The sequence below is a fragment of the Vidua macroura genome, chromosome 2, assembly GCF_024509145.1.
Source record: "Vidua macroura isolate BioBank_ID:100142 chromosome 2, ASM2450914v1, whole genome shotgun sequence".
Taxonomy (NCBI): domain Eukaryota; kingdom Metazoa; phylum Chordata; class Aves; order Passeriformes; family Viduidae; genus Vidua; species Vidua macroura.
Window position 1 is genome coordinate 28,220,971 of NC_071572.1, and position 22,059 is coordinate 28,243,029.

The 22,059-nt window shown below is 37.2% G+C and overlaps 1 protein-coding gene across 6 annotated transcripts in view; it reads right to left on the bottom strand.

The window, feature by feature from the left end:
* The window catches only part of NCK2 (NCK adaptor protein 2), an 84,257-nt gene that overhangs the window by 23,235 nt on the left and 38,963 nt on the right, over positions 1–22,059 (bottom strand). For 2 of the 6 annotated variants that reach the window (XM_053969783.1, XM_053969784.1), the window contains exon 3: positions 7,957–8,195. In XM_053969783.1, the coding sequence (XP_053825758.1) occupies positions 7,957–8,182 (226 nt within the window). In that variant the 5' untranslated portion in view covers positions 8,183–8,195. Of the gene's footprint in view, positions 1–7,956; positions 8,199–8,927; positions 8,948–11,841; positions 11,915–22,059 lie in introns of those variants that run through there. The other 4 variants (XM_053969779.1, XM_053969781.1, XM_053969782.1 and 1 more) reach the window with 3 other exon arrangements.

The window sequence follows — 22,059 nt, forward strand, 5'->3', positions numbered from 1 at the left end:
CCTTGCAACATCTTACTGCAACTGTCACAGCAGAAAAATCTGCTGAAAGGTAGCAAACATCATGGTTTCACACATCACTATATATTTGTTTTAAATTCTTGAAACAACACATCCTTTAAATTATCTACCCCAATAAATAATCTATCCCAATAAAGCTAAAACTTCAACAGAACACAATATATACAATTGTAAACAAAAAAAATCAAACTTCTGAACCCTTACAAGCTAGCACTCCAACAAGCTTCAGGTTCTGCATTCACTGCTGCTTTTGGCTTTTCACTTTGGAACAGATAAAGGGCCTGTTGCATACATCCACCAGAGAAACTCTTATCAAGCAATAAAAGAAGTATTATTCTGTACTATGAGTTCTCCAGAATATTCACCAAAATGCTTTGCTTCCAGCTCTTTAAAAGGCATGAAGTTTGTGTTTAATTTTCATTGGGGATTTTTGCAGTGGTTTTGTTTGTTTGTTTTGCATTAGTCTGCTCTGCAACTTCAGATTTTTTCCTTCTCAAGCAGATGTTTCTTTAGAAATTACAACACCGTATTTTTTAGAAAGTGTGGTTTTAGTTCCACCAAGCAGACTTGGATTCCTTTAATGTTACTTTCAGTGGACAGAGTTGATATGCATATTAAAATTATTTGAATGTTTATGGGTGTACAACAGGTCCAAAATCATAAATTCTTGAGTTTGTTCTGCATTCTAAATAAATATTTAAACGTTTTATAGTAGCACTAGTTCAAAATGAATGTATTTTTTGCAATTATATATCTAATTGGTAGTCAGAAGGCAGACCCTATCCTGTCATCAGTCATTTTCCATATGTAAAACTACTGCTTTTGGGTATGTCTCCATATCTTTAAAGATCATCAATAAAGTGAAAATGACTACTTTAACCAAGTCTAGGTTTTAATGATGATTGTGAGGCAGATATATTTACAGAAAGCAGCAAAGTATTTAATTTACATATTCTACAAATCATCTGCTACCACTCCAGTGACAACAGCACTGCCAGCATCTAACTCCACATGCTCTAGATGGGAATCTAGAAGAAACCTCTTCTCTGCGTTTGAAATCATTGTGAACATCTCCCATTCCTCCTTTCTCAGCAATCTATGTAACCACAGTCATCTATTATTACTGTGAACAAGAAATGGAATTGTTGCAGCTTATTTTTCCCCCGAAACTGAAGACACCACACCTAAAAGGAGTTCCCATCACTTCTCTCACTACCACAAAACCATGTTCTCCTCAATTTCATCACTGGTGAGGAGTCACCACCGTTGCCACATTGTCTCACAAACAAACATGCTTATCTGAGCAATGCAACTACAAAGCAGGATGAAGCACAGCAGAGAAAGAGCTTCTGCTAAACAAATTCAACCATGAAATGAGCTGTTCTAGGATTCTAGGAAATTGAGCAAGAATTTGTGCTGTATATAAACACTTCCACTACTTCCTCTCCCTAAATTTGAACTTAAAGTCCTGTGTGCCAACTCCTTTAAAGTGCAAATAGAGATGACTTACCCTCATCCAATTCTCCAAGAAGCACAACAGACATGCCACTACTGTCATGCCCACATTTTCTGACAAGCTAGAAAGTTTCAAAGCGACAATAACTGACACAGAAAAAATACGTTTATTTTTACTAAATTCTTACAAGGGGATTGATTTTATTGCTGATTTCAGCTAGAGATGTTTGGCTAAACAAAAACTTCATGTAATTCCTTCTTAGGAATTTTTATATGTGATAAATAACTTGACAAGTAGCTATATACTTTAAGAAGTTATTTATTTTTTAAAAATCAACTTTATTAAATGCTGGTTTTTGAATGGAAAGACTAGCATTTTGTACAGGTCTGTGACAAGGAAGGCCAAAAACACTGGAAGCTTGGAGTTCTCAAGAGATTAAAATAACTCTGTTTGTCTTGTAAGGTTGACCCGTTTTTATTAACATGAGTTGTATATGGCTTAAGAGGTTGTGCTATACAACAATATACAGTGATTTATTATACTTATTATACAGTGATATACCCTTATGGTGTCCAGAGAAGACTAGAATTGGAAATAACTAATTAAGAACTAACAGAAATATTTTCAAACTGGTATTTGAAATATTAGTAACTGAAATATTTTCAAACTTGTTGCTATTACGAATTTAGTATGTTCTCTGTGATCTTGCAGATGAGGCTCAGACAGGTCACTGATAAACAAATTCATCAAGCAAAGAGAACTGAAGACTCAATTTAGGACTCTGACTATGCCAAAAATACTGGGCATATTTATGATTACACTTTTAAAAATTAGTGTGGAAGAACTGGAAAATATTCAGCTAAAACCTGCAATGTTAGAGTCATATGAATAACTCTTACCAGTGGAAGACTTTAGTAATCAAATTTCAATACTTAAAACAAGATTTAGAAGCAATCTGATGCACATCAAAATACCACCTTATACAATTAAATCTGCCACACACATCACATCAGAGCTACCAAAATAAAGGCCAGTAACACACACTAGAACTTAAAGGTTGATAACTTAACTGGAGAATGAGATTTTATAACCATGTTATACAGAACTGTGATGGTAATTGTTTAAATCTGAGTTGAAATATTTATATGTAAAAAGGAAGTACACAAAGCCCCTTAACCAACAGTAACGAGGAACATTTTTCCATTGCTAAAAAACTATTGCGTTAAAAAATGAGCAATTCCTCATTTCTGCATCTTACTAGGCAGTGACTCTGCAAAGAAAAAAGGGCTAACTTCCCTGTCAATTTCCAAATGAGCACTGAGAAAATAGTACTAAGTAGCCCTCAAATGAGAAAATATGAAGTTATAAATTTGAAAAATCCCCAGCATTTTCATAAAATAACAGGGGAGAGGAGAGAAATATAAAACTTTTGATTCCTGGAAGCACCAGTATATATGACCTTCAGGGACTCCTGCAGATCTACAGACTGACCCAGGTAGACACACACCACAGGGGTTGACAAACACAGGAAACACTCCTGGATGCTCATAACACTTGTGAAATAACCTGCTAGAAACACTGATGCAAGCAAGAATTGGCTTCTCTACATTACATCTTGCTTGGCAACTCTTAACTTTCCAAATCTGGCATACTGAGTAAAAAGTCACTGAAAAGTTTTGCAGACTTCCAGAAGCTCAATAAAGGAGCCATTAAAAAAGTCTGTCATGCAACTCAAACATGTCTGTGAAATGCTATCAAGTTTACTGTTACTTGCCATCATCACTAAACCCCATCCATTTCTATTGTTCCTACAGATTTGCAAACACCTTTCCTGTATTCTTGATGTCCAATCTCCTTTCCAATACACATTTTATTAAACCTTTTTCTTTTGCAGGGCATCTGTTCAAAAACCCACACCAAGAGCAAAGTAGAAACATCCTCAAGGTTTCTTATGTAGCTGCTCACTAAAGAGAACAAGACCAGAAACATGTAAGAAAAGCCTATATGCAGTGCTGGTTGTGAAGCAAAAGCAGCAAAAACATTCAGAAAATCATGGATTCCCATGAAAATGGCACCCTGCTGTTGGATCACACGCTTCAGTCACTAATGGCACGCTGCTGCCTGGGGAGTTGTGCTGCTGCCAGGAAAATGACTTGCAAAGGGATGGAAAAAATGTAGAAGTTTTATTTTGAGTACACAAACAACTGACTTCTCAATTATTTTGGCTTCCTTCAGATAAGGTTTCTGTTTGGCATGACAGAGATGAGCCAGCAGGCATAGATCATCTTTGCTGCAGACGGGGAAACCCGTGGAGTTGCACTCAGAGGCAGCTCTGGGGGTGGTGCTGGCAAACACCCACTCCAACCAAATGGATATGGGAATTCCTTTCCACCCCCAGCACATGGGAAGAATTATATTACAGAAAATTACAGTTTAAAAGATGCATGCTGGAGGTCTCTTGCTTAGTAAGACTTATTCAAAATGTATAGAAAATACCCTCCCTGCAAAAGAAATACTGTAAAAGGAAACTATTTTAAACTTCATTATAATGAATGAAGATGAAATTTTAATCACAGGATTGGAAACTGGCTTTTGCCTTAAGAATAGTAATAATTACCATTTCATTCAATATGAGCAAACAGAAGACAGCAATTTGAAATGGCCAAATTACCACTAACATTCTACTTGCAGTATCACTCAGTTAAGACAATGAATGAGAAGATGAATCATTTAAAATACTCAATAGGTGGCCTATACACTATATTTCCATAATTAAAATGAGACCATTGTAGCTGAGTATTCATTAGACCTCACTCAAGAAAGATTTAAGAATACACAAGTAGTATATATCAAATAGAAAAATTACAAAACCAGACATCCATCAATTGAAGAATTACAAGACTCAGTTTCTCCAACTAATTTAAGGAAAATTAAAAGTTATGGAAAATTCCCTAATGTCAGGACTAAGATACAATGGAATAGAGCAAGCCCTTAGAAAGGCAAAGACAAAGTGAATGGTGTAGAAAAGGCTATTGTTTTGTAAAAAGGCATAGGATGATTCTAAAGTATCTCTTCAGAAATTTCTGGGGGTCTTTTGAGATTTTGGGTGAGCCGTTTTTCAGTCCACAAGGAACTGATTTAATGAACATATGCTAAACAAGCATTAATCAGCATTTCAATAAGCACCCAACATGTTTAGGAGAGCTGTCTCTGAACACATTTTATTTAATGTTTTTTTCAAAAGCTGCCGAAATAAAATGGAAATTCAAGAAGCCTTAAGACATTGCTAAAAATGGGCTGATATTTTAAAACATCAAGCTGCCAATTCTAGGTACCTGTATGTCCATCAACCTTCCACTAACACTGAGCCAAGAAATGGTAAAGCTGATAGGACTCTATTAATAAAATAGTCAAGGGTTGAGATATAATTGATGACAGTCAACAGTTTGGAAAAATTAGTTTTTAGCATTAAATAGGCATGACTTAATTCTCTGATGAGATTATAAGTTTTTGTGTACAAGACACCAACATAACTGGTGGCATAAAGTTTCATTAGAACACAGACTGCCAAAGATGAACAACTATTCAGATGATGCATCCTCAACAGCAAACGAGGGGAACTATTAATTAAATAGTTATAGCTCCTACGGGGTCTGCCACAATTTGAGCTATGGCTGGCACTTTTCATATTTATTAAATATAAAATATAAATCAAGCGCTAGTAATTACTGTGGATAAGCATAAGAGTGGCAGATAGCTACAGGTAATCACACAGACAACACATGACATCATTTGCATGATAACGATGCTTTCAGATGAATTATTTTTTAACACACGGAAATGTAATCTATTAAGAAAGAGGCAGGGAAAAGTGCATCTCCATGGGAACAACCATTTGCTTGAGCGACACAAGTATGAAGGGGGGGTGCAGTTATGTCACTGGAAGCAGCTATGAGTCTCCTGTTTCTCTCCTGAGATTTCACAAGATTCATGATTAATTATTGACAGACTATTAAGTGACACTTTGTTGGGTTTTTTTTTTTTTTTGAGTTCAGTACCTGATATTTTGGCAGTAGCTTCAAAATCAAAGTCGGAAAGAGATTCGGTTTAAGGACTAATATTCATGACCACCATTCCCAACTGTGCTGGGTTAGGAGGTATTTTAATGAGAATTTTCTTGTGATCCTTGGAAAGGCATGCATGATGATACATTAGACATATTTATATAAAGAGAACTTAAGAACTTGCTTCACTGGGTGAAGCAAAACTTTCAAAAGCTGTTTCACTAGATGAAGCATCAGTCTTCCAATTTGCAAGCCTTTTTGTTTAAAAAGGAGGAGTGCATTTTTGATAGCCTCTCAAAACATTGGATTCTCTAAGGAAGGACACATGCTCTGCTTGCTCTGAATGGGAAATTACTGTACAGCAAGTCAGGAAAGGCTTAAATACTATAGTTTAGTTGAGGACACTGATTCAGGGGAGGTAAAAGAAGTTGTACAGATATGTGGTGCACAGCACATACATGTTTCATGATGGTAAGGAGTTCACAGCACCTAAACTTTTAAGAAAGAATACTCTTAAGCACCAGCTCCTTTGGGTGGATGTTAAGAATATTCTGAATCCATTTGTAAGGTATACCTTAGGCAGTTTCTCACTGTCACAGGGTGTATGAGCTTAAAAAGGCATGAGAGGTACTTTACACTCTGGATGGTCACCAGGTAAGTGTGGTCACAGCACACAAAGACCAGACTCCATCATGAGGCACCTTCTGCCTCAGCTGAACAAACATACAGAGAAAACCATTAGAAAGGGAACAGGGAACATAACTTGTCATAACAGTGTTCCAGAACTTAAAAACCCATGCAGGTGTGCACAAAGGGCTGAGGCTTGGGAGATGTGACACCTAGGGATGGCTCAGCCATGAAACCACCGAGGCTTTTTCTCACAGCTTTTCATCATTCACCATCAGAGTGAAAGGAAGCACCCTGCAGCTTTGCTAAGACTGAAAATAAACACACATATAGGCTAGGACACACCTCTATTCCTTCACTTAGATAGATTTCTGTTGGACATAAATAAAAATGTGTTTGCATCAAGCACATATTGCCCACATTTTACATGAGCACTTGAAATATTCTTACAACAGTACTGAAATCCTTTCCTAAGGTACCTTTCAGACAAAATACATACATTATATTTATGTTTTAAACAACATAAATCTATATAAAAGGAGTTTAATGTCACAACTGGGACTTTAACCTTTGAAAAGGCATAATCACATTTCCTGGCACTGTAATCAGTATATTCAAGAGTATCTGTAGAAAACACTGTGGTACTAAATATTACCATGGTAAATTTTATGATAACCTTGTTTGCCTGCCACCCATTCTCTAGTCCCCAATTTCCATGTACTTCATGGCAACTCAGCAGTGGAAGACATGATAATGAAGGAGTGACTAAGAAACAAAGCCTGTTAGAAACAACACTGGCACAGGATTATCCTGCATAAGCTATTGCCGTATTATTTTTATGTGAACCTTTTGACTTTCTAGTAAGTCCAATCCCTGAATCCTGATTTTTCTATTGAAAAGTTATTTTGTATAGCAGTCTGCAACAGAATAAATTTTCTCCATGTAAGACTTCATAAAACACAGGTAAAAAACCAAAACAAAAGAAAAAGAAAAACCCTCAAAACATTTTTAATGTGCCTGTTTTTGTTTTATTCATAACATCCTAAAATATCACTAGTAGGTTTTCCTGGCATAAAACAACAACTTATCACTATGTTTATAACCTTTTCTAGCCATATGCAAAGCCCTTTTTAATCAGTCTTTAAGAATCAAAGAAGAAAAAAGAAAAGCATTTCACATGACTTTCAAATAGATTTCTTTAAAATACACATAAATTTTTTCAAAGCTAGATTATTTTATGTGTATGAGATACTGTTGTGAAGACTTTATGTGCAAGTGGAAAAAACAATACATATTTAAAGACTTGGAAGTTGACAGAACATCTCAGACCACAGAAGCTTAACTGTACATAGCCACACTGTAAAATCCCATTCATAAATTGATTTAGCTTTGGCTATGATACCTATGCTGAACAATCCAGTTTACATCCTTCATCTTTCAAGTGAGAGGAGCTAGCATGAAAGGAGAGGATTCAGAAGTTGATATGTGTATGAAACTCACAGTTTTTCAGCCACTGAAAAGACAGAACCTTTGAAAAGTGGAACAAAAGTAACATTTTTTCTTCTGGATGCGATGCAAGGAAACATATTACAGATTTTTACATGTGATTCTCCATCCACACCCACTCTCTCTGTCTCTCCCTCCCTCAATCATCTACCCATCATGTCACCTCAAACGAAACATAAAGACAATGCAAACACACATGTTAAAAAATATTTATATCCACATTACATTCCCAACCTGAAACTCATCAAGTCTACTAAATTTATTCCAAAATACAAAAGGACTTACCCAATGTGTCTTTTAGATTTTTAACCAGAGAACCTTTCTTCAAGCTGTTTTTTCGCTCCACATAATTTGATGGCACATATCCCGTTTTGTTGGCCGCGTTTCTTACCCTCCACCATGTCTTAGAATCATCTAATAGCCAAAGACGCTCATTTTTCTTGATGTCAAGTTCTTGGTCCTGCTGTGCAGTGTAATCCCACTTTGCAATAACAATAACTTCTTCTGTCATCTTTCATGGAGTCCTTCTGCAACAAAATAATAAAACATTATCCTCAGTAAATTTTGTCATATAAGTCTTACTCATTTTTTCCTTTGAATTCTTCTAAAATAAGTAAGAAAAAGGCTAGGGGGAAATGAGAATGCCATATAGGGCAAACCTTCTTTTAAAAATAAGGGAAGCCATAATGACTTTTCTTGGTTTTTCAGCCACTAAAATATGGCAACTTGATAGTAAATTCTAGTCACAATATATTACATTCACTTCCTCCAAATGCATATAAATTATTATATGGATATATATTAACAGAAGCTTATTTATAAAATCTGTTTAATTTTTGCATATAGCATTATAAAAGTATCCCACATGTGGCATTCCAAATTCTGATCTGAGAAAAAAAAATAAAATAGCAGCATCCCAAAAATGTATTTTCCCTCTGCACTAGTTCCACATCCTCATACTAATTTTAAACATATAACTTTTCTGCATTTAAACAAAGTTGTCCATCTTTATTTAGTAGAAAGTTAAGAAATAATTCAAGAAGCAATGCAACCCAGCAGGGAAATCTGCCATCAATAAGAGGGTACTGTCTTCAGCAAGCCTTTGTTCACTATTATGTGCAGGCAGCACAAAACTGCCTTTAAAACTCTTCACTCCCCCTTTGTTCCCAGGAAGATCCCAGCTCAGCATAGTCCTGCACCAGGCATTAGTCAACGGGGTGGAAAAGAGCACCCACTGGATTTCACTTCTTCCCTACCTGAAACATATCCAGAGTTCCATTAAGACTGAATGAGTTGTCTTTCTCTCTCTTACCTGTAAGAACAATGATGTTTTTCAAAGCTATTTGTCAGCTGCACAAAGACAGCTGCATGCCTCCACGTTTTCCTACGCATCCCAGCAATTACCAGGAACAATGCGAGGCAGCACAATAGCATGCAAGGAAAAGTCCAATACTAGTACCAATGACATTCAAATATGTTATAATGCCAACTGAGACATGTTGATTTTACCTTCTAAATTCTGAGGAGTCACCTAAAATATTATAATTGCTGCTGTGGAGGTTGGGGGAGAGGGAAGTGGAGGAGGACAGAGAGAGTAGGAGGTGAGAACATATTTGATAATAAATGTATCTGATTTTGGGTTTTTTTAAATAAAAGGTGTAGATTTCATTTAAACTATAGATTAGTACAAAAGGTGCAAAGGTACTTCAAACTATTAATGTCCAAAGACTTCTGTAATATTTGACTTTGTTGCCTAGGTCTTGGAAGTCCACAACCCTGTCTTCTCTGATACCTAGTGGTTTATGTGATAGAAAGGTAATTAAAAACCAAACTTCATTCAGAAATCCTGTTCAGCATGTAAATTATATCACCTATATTCCACAAGGGTTCCTTCTGCAGTCTGTAAATACACACACAAACACGCACACAATTCCCTCTTTAGCTACAGTACAAACTGTGAAAACTGCATGCCAGACAGCCCAGCTTATCTACTCTAGGAAAAATAACTGCTTTACTTATTTAACCTGTATTCATAAAACATAATAGTGGACCCTATTATAAATTAATAGCCTCTTCTTATGAATTTTGTTTCCAGGAGAACATCATATAGGCCTGAGTGACGATCGCTAAACCATTTGACAGCAAAAAGCTGTGCTTGACATTTGCTGGCAAACACTAGCAAAATTACCCCTCATGGCCAAGGCAGGACATGATTTTTGAAAATCTTAAGCTGAGTTGAACAGGTTTAAGTTCTCATTTTCCAATCAAAAATCAGAAAGAACATACAACAATTAAAACATTATTAAAATATGCATTTGCATGGCTGAGGTCCCCAAGATAAATTTAAAAAGGAGCTATGATGCTTTGAATAGCTGAGAAGCACAATCTTTACAGCTCAAACAGGCTGTGACTTATGCAGTGGAACTGATAGTTTCACAAGAAATAAGTCAGTAACCATTCAACCAGTTTTTCCCCTAAAATAATAATCCCATCTGACAATGATAGAGAAGAGCCTGAACTTTGGACCTCAGTCTCCAATAAACTGCCCTGCTTTCTGACTGACATAAAATGGACAGAGAGTCTACAGGTCGATAAGTTGACATAGCCACAGGGGACTGCAATCAAACATGTTCTGGAAGCTGGTGTTGTCAATATAATCTATCTCTCCAATTTAGGTTGGTTTATTTTATCTCAGCAATTGTAAAATGGTCAATTCTTACTACTCCTGGGGACATGGAGAATATGAAGAAATAGGACATCATCAGTGCAGTTGGTTGATGTTGCCACTACATAGGCTCCTCTTCTAAAAAAGGCTATTTTCACAATACAGGCAAGTTTAAATTATCAATATTACAGCATATTAATAAAAAAACCTACATTAGGAATAATATTTGATTAGTGACTAGTGGAAAACTATTAAACTCTTCCTATATCTCTAAAGAAAAAAACAATTTTAATTGACCCCTATTGTAAGAGTCATCAAGTACTTCCCCACGGCATTGGGCAAGAGCAGAAGCACAGGAAGAAACTATTTACCAGGGCTGACAACATCAACTGTAGTCCTCTGAAACTACCCAGGACAGGGTGCTTAAACCTACTTGATTTCTTAAATTCTCACTAGTGAAGACATGTAAAACTGTCACTATGTCTGAGAAATGTGTCATTTCACAAGCAGACCCCTTGCATGATGTAATTTTGGCAGAAGTCTTCTGGCATAGAGAAGCCAAGTTTCTCAAGCACCATGCTCACACATAACCCATTTCAGTAAAGTAGTCCAGGTTTTACTAAATGTTTAGTGGCACAAGCTTTCCTTCCCAAGTGGAGACAGGATTTAGAGTCAAAATGCATAATGTAATTGCAGCTAAACATTTGTTCATTTAAACCTGTGTACATGTGCGTACAATTCAGTTGTGCTGGGTTATTTTTTTAGTTTTAGGTTTGTTCTTTCTAGGGGAGTGAATTTTGTTTTGTATTTTCTGGTTGTTTGCTTGTTTTGTTTTATTTTGTTTGTTTCTAATGTGGGGAAATATATTTAAGTTCTTAAAATTATTTTCTTATGATTACATCATTAGACTGTCTCCATCAAGGACAATATGGCTCTTCTGTGACATCTGCAGAGCTAAGATTTCCTAGTATGTAAATAAGGACATATTTGTTTCCCAGAAGGGAGGCTGCAGAGGTAATAGTTTTGAAATGCTTCTGCAACACAGCCATGTGCCAAATAAAAGATTATAAGCAGACAACGTAACGAGATTTGGGGGAAAATGAAAAGAAAACACAATAGCAGCCTCCCAAAGCACCTGAGAGTACCGTAAAAACTTGACACAGACTGAAAGCATGAAATTTCTTCAGTGTACTGCTAATGTACTGCAAAATAAAACATACCACGGTTCCCAAAAATTTTAATGGCAACATAAGATTCCTTCACATCAAGAAAATGAAAATCCATAACTGCTGAAAGTGTACAACATTTTGTAAAGTTCCTTCTCAAAAAGCTCAGAAGTCCCAGAGCTGAAATCCTGAGCTGTCTTCTACCTGACAGAACAACATACCACCCTGAAAGCACAGGTGAAAAGCTTTGAAATATAGGTATAATACAGTTCTGCAAGGAACTGTAACAGTCTTTCCTTTCCTCCATAAAATATTGTTTCACATGACCTTGGTTTTTACCTTATCACATCAAGTGGTCATTTGCTTTACTTCTATGGCAATCCAACTTCCAACCTCAAAAACCAAAAACAACCTGAAATGAAGACACCACATTAAATGAGAACAAACAGAACTCCACAAACCAGACCTTCAAAAGTTAATTCTTGCAATACCAATACACAACTCCAACTCCTTTTAATCCACCAATTCTTTCACTGCTATCAGTCTCAAAAGATTAATTTATTTTACCAACATTGTATTTTTGCTGAAATGTTAAAACTAATATAGCTTTGATTGAGCTCATGTATTTTCAGCCACTTCGTTACTTCCCTTCAGCTTAGGTTTTGTTAGGAGAGGAGTCCTGTCTTCAATGGAAGCTGCCCTACTGCAGAAGTACACATGAAAATTTTCTACAGAAAATTATCCTTGGGAGAGAGGGCAAAAACTGAAAAATTGCTCAGCCAAGAAGGCAATGAACAAAAACTCAGCCAAAGTCAAGACAGTTATGGCTGTACTGAAAGTCTGCTCAGACAGGTGAGGAACATTAACTAACCATATGGCAGAATAAATGCAGACCATGGTGGAGTATCTAGTACTGTGGCTTCTGTATGACTTTATGAGAACAAAGTCCAGAAAGGAAAAGGTTATGTTCAATAAACTACCAACAATCCAACAACTTAGCAATGGCAGGAAAAACAAACTGAACAAAGAAACACCTATGCCATTTTGAAGCCATCCTTAAAACTGAACCATGTAAGTAATATTTGAGATGATGGAAATTTAAAGATAGAGGAACTTAAGAGAATTTGATCCAACAACCACATAATTTTACTAAGTGATTCTTCATGCGAAAGATTTATTCAGTTGGTGTCATTTTAAATACCAAAATACAAAGAATTGTTATGCAGATCCTATTCTATTTTTACCAGGCTGGGATTCCAATCCTCACTCTCTCCCCCTCCCCATATAGGGCTAATATATTTCTCCCACAATGACCAATAGGAAAGGACTCTTATCAGCATGCCACCCGAACTGCAATCTTCTCCTATGGACTGACACAAGTTAACACTACGACTAGTGTAATACCCTAGAATCCAGTGGGTAGAAAAGCAGCATGTTTTCTTGGCTTCAAGAGGAAGGCTCAAAGTTATGTTTGGGTTAGTTAGGACAGTACAAACAGAAGGTAAAGATGCAGTTAGAAAGGAAGCAGTTGCTCTCCTTGTTCACAATTTGTTTTGCAAAAAGGAACAGTACTGAAAAATGACTGACAGTAATGCTCGAAATGTAATCCCTCACCAAGGGAACAAGCAAAAATTCTAATAATAGACAGTGCCAATTGATATAACAGACTGTTCTGGAATTGTCTTCTGAAGACATATGGAAAGAAAGGGACAGAATTGATACAGAGGCTTTTACATGACACTGATGTACATAAACCATCTAATTGCTATACAATATTAAGTAAAACATAATTTCTATATGATATTTAGTTAATTACATGGGAAGAATGGAAAACTAACTAATGATGTATCATGGTTTTCTCTAAGATTTGAAGGCTGAACAACTTCTCCTCCTGTCCCCAAACTCTGAAAAATCAAAATGTGTTTTGAACCATGCAGCATTTGTTGCTGACAGGCCAGTTATCTAGTGCCCACATGGTTAATCTTTCATAACCTATGGCAAATAGGCAGTATTTGGCCCTCTAAGGTAATATAGTTGCAGAAAATAAATTTTACAAGTCTCTGTTCATACAGACTTGTTTCATAGTACCTGGCTGTGCTTACTGTATTCTGCAATTAATAACTTCTAATAGATCACTTCATCTGAAGTACACTCTAAATCTGAAGCTTTCTTGTTTATGATGATGCAATCTCTGGTAACCCTGCCTACAGTTTCAGGAAATTTGAAGTTTTGTTTTCACCCAGAGTTTTTTCTTTGTTGCATGAGTGGATGTGTGGTTAATTTTCTTACATCAGCCTAGATGAACAGCTTTGACATATAAAAAGATTTAAAAAAAACCATATCATTACATTTGAAATTGTTTTGTTCAGTTCTCGAGGACCAGTAAAACACTAGCACAAATACAGAACTCAGAAAGCATTAAAAAGAACCAATAATGTGAATTCATATAAACACTTGTGAAAAAGAATATACCTTCTGGATATACTTTTAGCTATCTCCAGTAGAAACAGGAAAATATCACCTCCTTCATTCAAATGCCGAAGTTAACCTAAACCAAGGACGACATATTTCTAATGATTGTTACAAGAAAATCTCAAAATGCAGAGGTTTAAAAAGAGTAAACAAACTGACCCTAATTATAACAGTTGTTATAACTATAACCTTTGTTTTAACTAGTAAAACCCCTTCCATGCTTTGTTACTTGAGCTATTTGCTTGTGCTTGGACAAATAGAGATGGAACACATAAAGGCCACTTTATCTAGTTGCTTTTGCAGTTTTAACACTTTAATACTTCACATAATGTGTGTTCAACCCACCCCAAGAGACACATTTTTTCAGAAAGAGGTCACTGCATCAGACTATTCTCTCTGTCTTTTAAAGGAAGTTAACTAAATAGCTGTAGTGAACAAGCATTCATCACCCAGCTATGTGGTTCTGAGGTATCAAACCCATACGCGAGCAAAAAAGGCCCCCACAGCCAGGCAGCTAAAATAGTTGACCATTTCAGCACAAGCTTGACAACTAATTTGTGAGATTTCACTATTAGGTCTCATTAGGATGCATTGATTACAGAACTAAAAGTGATAGCTGAGTAAGTGCAAGTAATTATTATCTAATTTACTTTGATGTGCAAACTGAAGACGGTCGCAATCAATAGGTGCTGCTGTCTGTATTTTACGGCATCAGTTTTCCAAAGTTGAAAGCAAAGATGAGTGGAAGGTGTAAAAAATAAATGTGAAAAAAGATGTAAATAAATTCATCCACTGCAAAGGAGGAACGTTTTATTACAATTTGCATCTTCCTCTCACAATTTAGCATTTACAAAAGAAGAACCGTTTAAAAAAATAAGTTGTTAAAAAGTGAAGTAAAAAGTTCTAGAGGTTTTCTGTGTCTCCTCTCCCTGGTCCTTTCCATGAATAGGAAAAACTGACAGCAATAAGCTTGAGTCCAGGAGTGCAAACTGAAAGTACTGAAAGAAGTAAAATTCAGCTCATCAAGAACTATAAAAAAAGGTATTAAAACTGCATTGGAATAATTGAAATATTAGCAAAAGAATAAGTACAGAATTAGAGAGAATATTAAGTTGACTGCACATGATGCAGGAAAAAATAGTTTAGTACTTATTTCTACATATGGGATTATTTTTCAGAGACAACCATTTTCTTCTTTGTCATTAACTAGTATATAAAAGTAATAAGAAAAATTAAAACACTTTTAATGTTCAAATGCACCCCAAGATATCAGAAACACCCACAAAGCTATTACAGTTCTAGTTACTCACTAAATTTGGGATTTTTTCCACTTCTTTTGAGTTCCTGGATTAGGTCTACACATCCACCCAAGCTGGACAGATTTAACAATGAGCTGAGGGACAGCCCCAGCCACAAAGCAGGAGCGACTCAAAGGCGGGCTCAGTAGGTGCCATGAGCTTTTCTGGCAGCACTGAGACATTTGTTCTAAAGCACAAAAAGCGCTTGGTTTCCTTTTGAGTCACTTAGGGTTAAAAAAAATTAAAAAGCAACCAGAAAGGCATAATTATAAATGAAAGGGTGATGGCGATCCAGGCTGCTGCAACACTTAATGACACCAGAGGCACTACAGCCTATGCACCCAGGCAGGACAGCCCTGCCACAGTCCCCTTCTACAGGCACAGAAAGGATGGGGCTCTTAGATGATACTTCTTGTTAACATCATTGGGTGGTATATCTCCAAAAAAGGTGAAGGATCACACATAATTAACCAGTAGTTTAGACTGTACTAACTTGACCTTGCTACCTGCACACTTCAGATCCTGTCCCCTTGGTGTGGCTTGCCACTGTTTACAGGCACAGTGGTTGGAGGGCTGGAGTTTGTTTCTGCAGCCAAATGCCTTTGACAGCTGCCAGGCAAGGTTGGCCTCAACCGGCCTCACAACATATCTGATAACCCAATCTCTAATTCAGCTGCAGCTACACGCTGGCACCTTGTATCTCACATTGCAGAACAACTGAAAACAGGAAACCTCAAGAACAGTTTAGTGGTAACGAATTTCTGCATAGCTCCAATAGAGCACAGAGCTTAAGTACTTTTTTTTGTCTTGTAAGTGGCTTAGAAGTCTTTTTAAAAGGCAGACAAAGGAATAAAGGAGAATATATGTTAGAAACACCCAGAAATACATCTTTCCTGCTAAGGAGTCAGCACAGCATTTTACCATTCAACAAAACCAAAATCTTTGCGTGTTTATCTAAGAATGTATAAAAAGATGTTAGTAAAAAAATTTTTCATCTGAAGTTTTCATCCAAAGTCTATCACACAAATGAGTCTGCTCAGGTGAAATACTCAAGCAGGGACTGCTTCAAATGTAAACTCAACATTTAAGGAAAAGCAATAGTTTTAAACAAAAAGGCTGTATCTCCTAAGACCCACTTAAGGTTTGCTTGCAGTCCAGATTCTTAGTGATGTCAGTATCTGATGGCTGTAGGTTTTTCCAGCTCTCCAAGCTCCACTTCAGTAGGAAGGTGTAGCACAAGTGTCTGTTGTACAAGACCACTGGGGATGCCCTCAAAAGAAGAGGCTGCCATGCACAATGAATGCAGTGAGGGCAATTTTCCAGTTCACATTTTTCTTCCATTCTTGAAAGCCAAAGTCACCTCACAGTCACAGCAGCCCATTATTCAGACTAATACAGGTTCATAATTTGAGGCATACAATGTCAAAAGCTGCAAGAAGAAACACAACATAAGACTTTGGAAAATACCAAATAGGAGTAAAATTGCTAATGGTTATGTGACAAAGTGGCTTCACCAAATGCAAGCCTTAACTGACCAACTTAGTGGCTTTCTTTGCTGGAGTGACTACAACTGTGGATAAGGGAAAGGATACAGATGTTGTCTGCCTGGACTCCAGTAAGGCCTTTGACACAGTCCCTCACAACATCTCTCTACATTGGAAAGATATGGATTTGATGCATAGATTACTCAGTGGATGAGGAATTGGCTGGATAGTCACATCCAGAAGGTATCTGGACATTGATCAATGGCTCAGCGTCTGGATGGAGATCATAGGCAAGTGGAGTCCATACTGGGATCAGCACTGTTCAATGTCTTCATCAGCGACACAGATGAGGGAATTGAGCACATCCTCAGCAAGTCTACATATAACACCAAACTACAGCTGACAAAACTGAAGTATGGGTTGCCATCCAGAGGTACACAGACAAGCTCAAGAACTGTGTCCATGCTCACCCAAGGAGGTTCAAAAGGGCCAAGTACAAGGTACTGTGCCTGGGTCAGGGCAACTCCGTATCAGTACTGGCTGGGGGATGCAGGGATTGAGAGCAACCTTATAGAGAAGGACTCTGGAGCATTGGTAGATGAAAGCCTGGACATGACCCAGCAACATCTACTTGCAGCCCAGAAATCCAACTGCATCTTGGGCTGTATCAAAAGCAGCACAGCCAGCAGGTCAAAGGTGATTCTGCCCCTTTGCTCTGGTGTGACCCCACCCAGAATACTGCATCCAGATCTGGGGCCCTCAGCACAGAAAGACATGGACCTGTTGGAGCAGGTCCAAAGGAGGGCCACCAAGATGATCAGTGGGCTCAAGCACCTTTTCTATGAAGACAGGCTCGGAGAGTTGGGGTTGTTCAGCCTGAACAAGAGACGACCTTATACAACCTTCCAGTGCATAAAGGGGGCCTTTCTAGAGAAAGATGGGGACAGACTTTTTAGCAGGGCCTATTGAGATAGGACAAGGGGCAATGGTTTTAAACTAAAAGACAGTCGATTTAGACTAGATATAAGAAAGAATTTTTTTTTTACAGTGAGAGTGGTGAAACACTGGAACAGGTCGCCCAGAGATGTGGAAGATGCTCCATCCCTGGAAATATTCATGGTCAGATTAGAAAGGACTCTGAGCAACCTGATCAACTTGAAGATGTCCCTCCTCACTGCAGGAGGGGTTGGACTAGATGACCTTTAGAGGTCCCTTCCAACCCTAAATATTCTATGATTCTATGAAAAGTAGCAGATAGTTTGGGCTGCTAACTCTCTGGTGGTACAAAGAGAAAACCATCTAGCCTTTTATAAGGTAGGCTGCTGCAACATCAGAAGAACGCAAATCTGAATTCTGGCCTACTAATCATGCAATACCACTCTAATTTTATGTGCTCTTGTTTTATGTCATGACCTTCACACAAGCTAACCCTCCCAGTTCAATACTTTTTTTAAGATTTCCATTACTAATACTACTATACCACAAAATTTCCTCATCTGGCACAGTTCAAGATACAAATGCTTAATCAATGTAGCAGACTTTAAGACACATAACACTAAGTACCAATCTTTTCTATTTACATGGTAAGTGCTCTGCTGTTTCAGCATGCTGAATTTTTAAAAGTCTTTTGATGTTTTACTTGAAAAGGATATTTCTATAGCCTGTTTTGGAACAGACTGTTATAAACTAGGCAGTGTTAGTTTTCAGCTTCTGAAAGATGATTTCAATTTAAAGTTCTATTTCAAAGGACAAAAAGCTGGTATTCTACAGGAACAAGTTGGTATTATAGCAGCTCATGTTACCGTTACTCAGTACTAGCTACAAGCCCTATAACTTACCTATGCTTAGAAGATAAATAGCAATAGTAATAAAAATTACAGATAAAACACTTCATCATGTCTTTAACTAAGCTTAGTATAGTCACCAACAGACAAGGCAAAGGGCTTGTAAGAAAAACCTAGCTCAAATCTTTCCATAAATATGGGATGACAGCCTTAAGTGATTAAGAAAACCAAACAAACATGTTTCAGTTTGTTTGGGATGTGTGATGTTTTTAAGAAATGTGTATCTGTATGTCATTTAGAAAATAGGACACAGATTAACAGACAGTACTGGCAACCTTCTAGAGACCAAGCAAAAAACCCAAAAAAATAACATTAAGAGGATTTTAGCAGTTAGATGATTTTTACTGTTTCATCTCAGACCGTATTTTTGGAAGAAGGTATTCCCTGTATCTGGAAGGCTACACATCTTTCCATGCCCTTTTATCATATATTTACCAGAAAACACAGGGAATGTGAACTGTCATCTTTGCTGATTTTAATTTGTTGAAAGATGAGAAGAAAAAAAAAAAGTCTGATTATAAAGCAACTCCAACAACAAGACAGTTGGCTAATATCCCTCTTCTTGGCCAGCCCTTCCTCCAGCCTTTACCCTCCCTGTGCTTGTGCCATCTGCCCTCAACCTCTTTCCTGCACCTGCTGCTGCAATCCCCAGCAGCAGGCAGAGCTCAGGCAAGTACATGCAGCAGCTGCACGGCTTTTTCTGCCTCCATCAGCAGCTTAATGCAGATACAACGAATGTGAATGACAGAACCTGTGGTGACTTTTTCAACTATTAGTGCAAAAAGTCTTCTTGTTTTATTTTGAAGGCAACCAAGAGCAATGGTACATTCTAGACAGCAGTGGGAATACCCGGACTGTGCAGAGAGAATATCTTCAGACCTTTTGACTATAAACAACATGAGACAAACAGAAAGGTGGCAGCTTTTTTGGCCCATTTTTCTTGGCTGCAGCGTAAACACAACAGAATCTCAAACTACCTCACATTTAGATATAGCAAGAGGACGAGAAAAGAGCATTGGCTCACCTTTTCCTGAATTCTTTTAAAAGCAGTTCCAGAAAAAATGATGCAGTTAAAAAACTCTGCAGCCCTAAAGAAAACTTTTGGAAAGGAGACCTCATCTCACCTCTAAAACAGCAGCAATGATTAATGACCATATCTCTGCATTGGTTTTTCAATGTTTCTACAAAGGCAGAGACACAGATAAGCTTAATGTTTGTTGCTGTTGCTCTGGATGGCTCTCTCTCCATTTCTCCCAGCAGACAGCATTTAAGTTTACCTCTCTATTCAGAAACACATGAAACAAAAAACAAACAAGATAAAAGAGAAGGGAAAGTCCAGGAAGAATAAAACATACCTTAGGTGTCTACATAAGACAAAATTACAAACCATTTCACACCTAACAACCTCTCCATAGCTCTTTACAAAAACAGAGTAGGAGGGAGCCAAGCACACAAGGTCAGAAAAAAAACCCAGACACTCTATTGAGAGGACATTTAGGTAAACTTTGTTATATGACAGACTGGTAATCCATGCCCTGTGAAAGAACAAATTAAGTATACTCCTGTTCACAGACTTTCATCCTTACTATCAGTAAACCCTCCTTCTCGAAATTAAACCAGCCAGCCACTCAGGACATGGTGAACACCATGAGATTTTCTAAAGGAGACATCCTTTAATTTCTTTCAAGATTCCAAATAATAAGCTGTTTGAAAGATTTACTTCCACTGCTGCTTCTTTTCCCATAGCTCAAACATTCAATGGTCTGCACGAGTTATACTTCACTGGAAGTATTAGTACATTTATGTATTGTATAAACAAAGAACAGTCCTCAGACATAAGAAGTTTAACCTTGATCTTGCACAGAAGGACAAAGCTCAGAATCACTGTGGATTGCTACGTTTTACTGCTAATCCCTTGAAACACCGCTACCTACTTTTCAAGGGATTTCACTTTAAACTGTCTATAAAATGCTGAAAATAAAACTGAACTGCTGACCTTCTGTTCCTCAATGGAAAAATCATATATTCACTTTTTAACTAGAAAGAGGAAGAGATGTTTGCTCAGTTCAAAAACCTATTTATTTCCAAAGTTTTTAAGGGGAAAATATATATATATATTGGCCCATTCCAACTGTTTCCATAGAAACAGTTACCCATTCACTCTGTAGTCCTAAGCAATTTATCATTTGCTTTTCCAAAATCTGCCCCATCAATTTACCTCATAACAGTAGGAAAATCAGAAAACAGTTTTAATTGTTCTAATAATTTCAAACTTTCTAGTCCACAGGGTACTAATTAATTTAAAGGTCCTGTTCAGACTCTGCTCCCATAAACTTTGCAGTTTACTGTCACTTGGAAAGAAAATCCAGAAATCTAAGAATTTATTCAGCATTCAAAGTCACCTGGACCAAAATTTTTATCCAATATGAAAGGGTGCAGGTAGCAGTGGGGAAAAAAAATAAAGATACTCCCCCATTTAAATCTCAAGGCAAAGTTCCAAAGCTGAATTGTGGTTAATGAACACTTATTTCTCATATCTAGGAGAGTTTCTCAAGCAAAAATTTACTTTTTAGGAGGGTCTTTGAATTATACAGGTAAAAATAATCACTGGACATAAGATACCATTCTTGATTCTGTGCTTATGCATGTAACCAAAGAGGCAGCTTGAAAGATGCAGTGCTAGATTTCATTAAGAGACACCTAATAGTATTAAATTTATTCCTGTATAAATGTGTACATCTTCCTGAAAATGACTGGAACACGAGATAGTTACTCAGAAAGCTATCCTTTTAATTTCCTGACAGGACATGCACCCAGTGAAAGCACAATTTAAATAAAAAAACACTCTTGGATCTTTTATGAGATGCGAGTGAATGCTGCAGCTTCACAAGTCTTTTGTCAGTCACGCTGACTGCTGTGCTAACCAAGGAAGTGTAAGCCAAGGCAAGAAATGGCAATCCCAGTCTCCCCTTAAAATTACTTATTCTTCCATCTAACAGCACTTCAGAGTCAATACAAGGAATCCTCTCTTACTGCTCCCAAAACACAAATGCAGAGGAAACACTATCCCTCAAACTTTCCTAAACAAACAGGTTTCAAAATTACTTGTCCTATAACTTTAAAAGAATGCTTTAAATTTAAAACCAGGACCACATTTTTGATCTGGATTGTTGGTAGGGTTCATTTATTTCAATCCAATTATTTCTTACATATCTTCCACCAGTTTAAATGAGGACCTCTTCCAAAAACTTGTACTTCTGAGTGCTCTGCTACACAATTACAGCAGCTAGCAATTGCTAATTCCTCAGTTGATGGAGAGGGACACAAAGCCAAGAGAGAAGTACCTTTCACAGAAGAGGGAAGAGGATGAAAGGGGATTTTCTAAAACCCCGGGGGTGCTCCAGAGAACACATGCTTCTGTAAGTATGTAGGAAGACGCTCCTTATTCTGAGCTCTTAT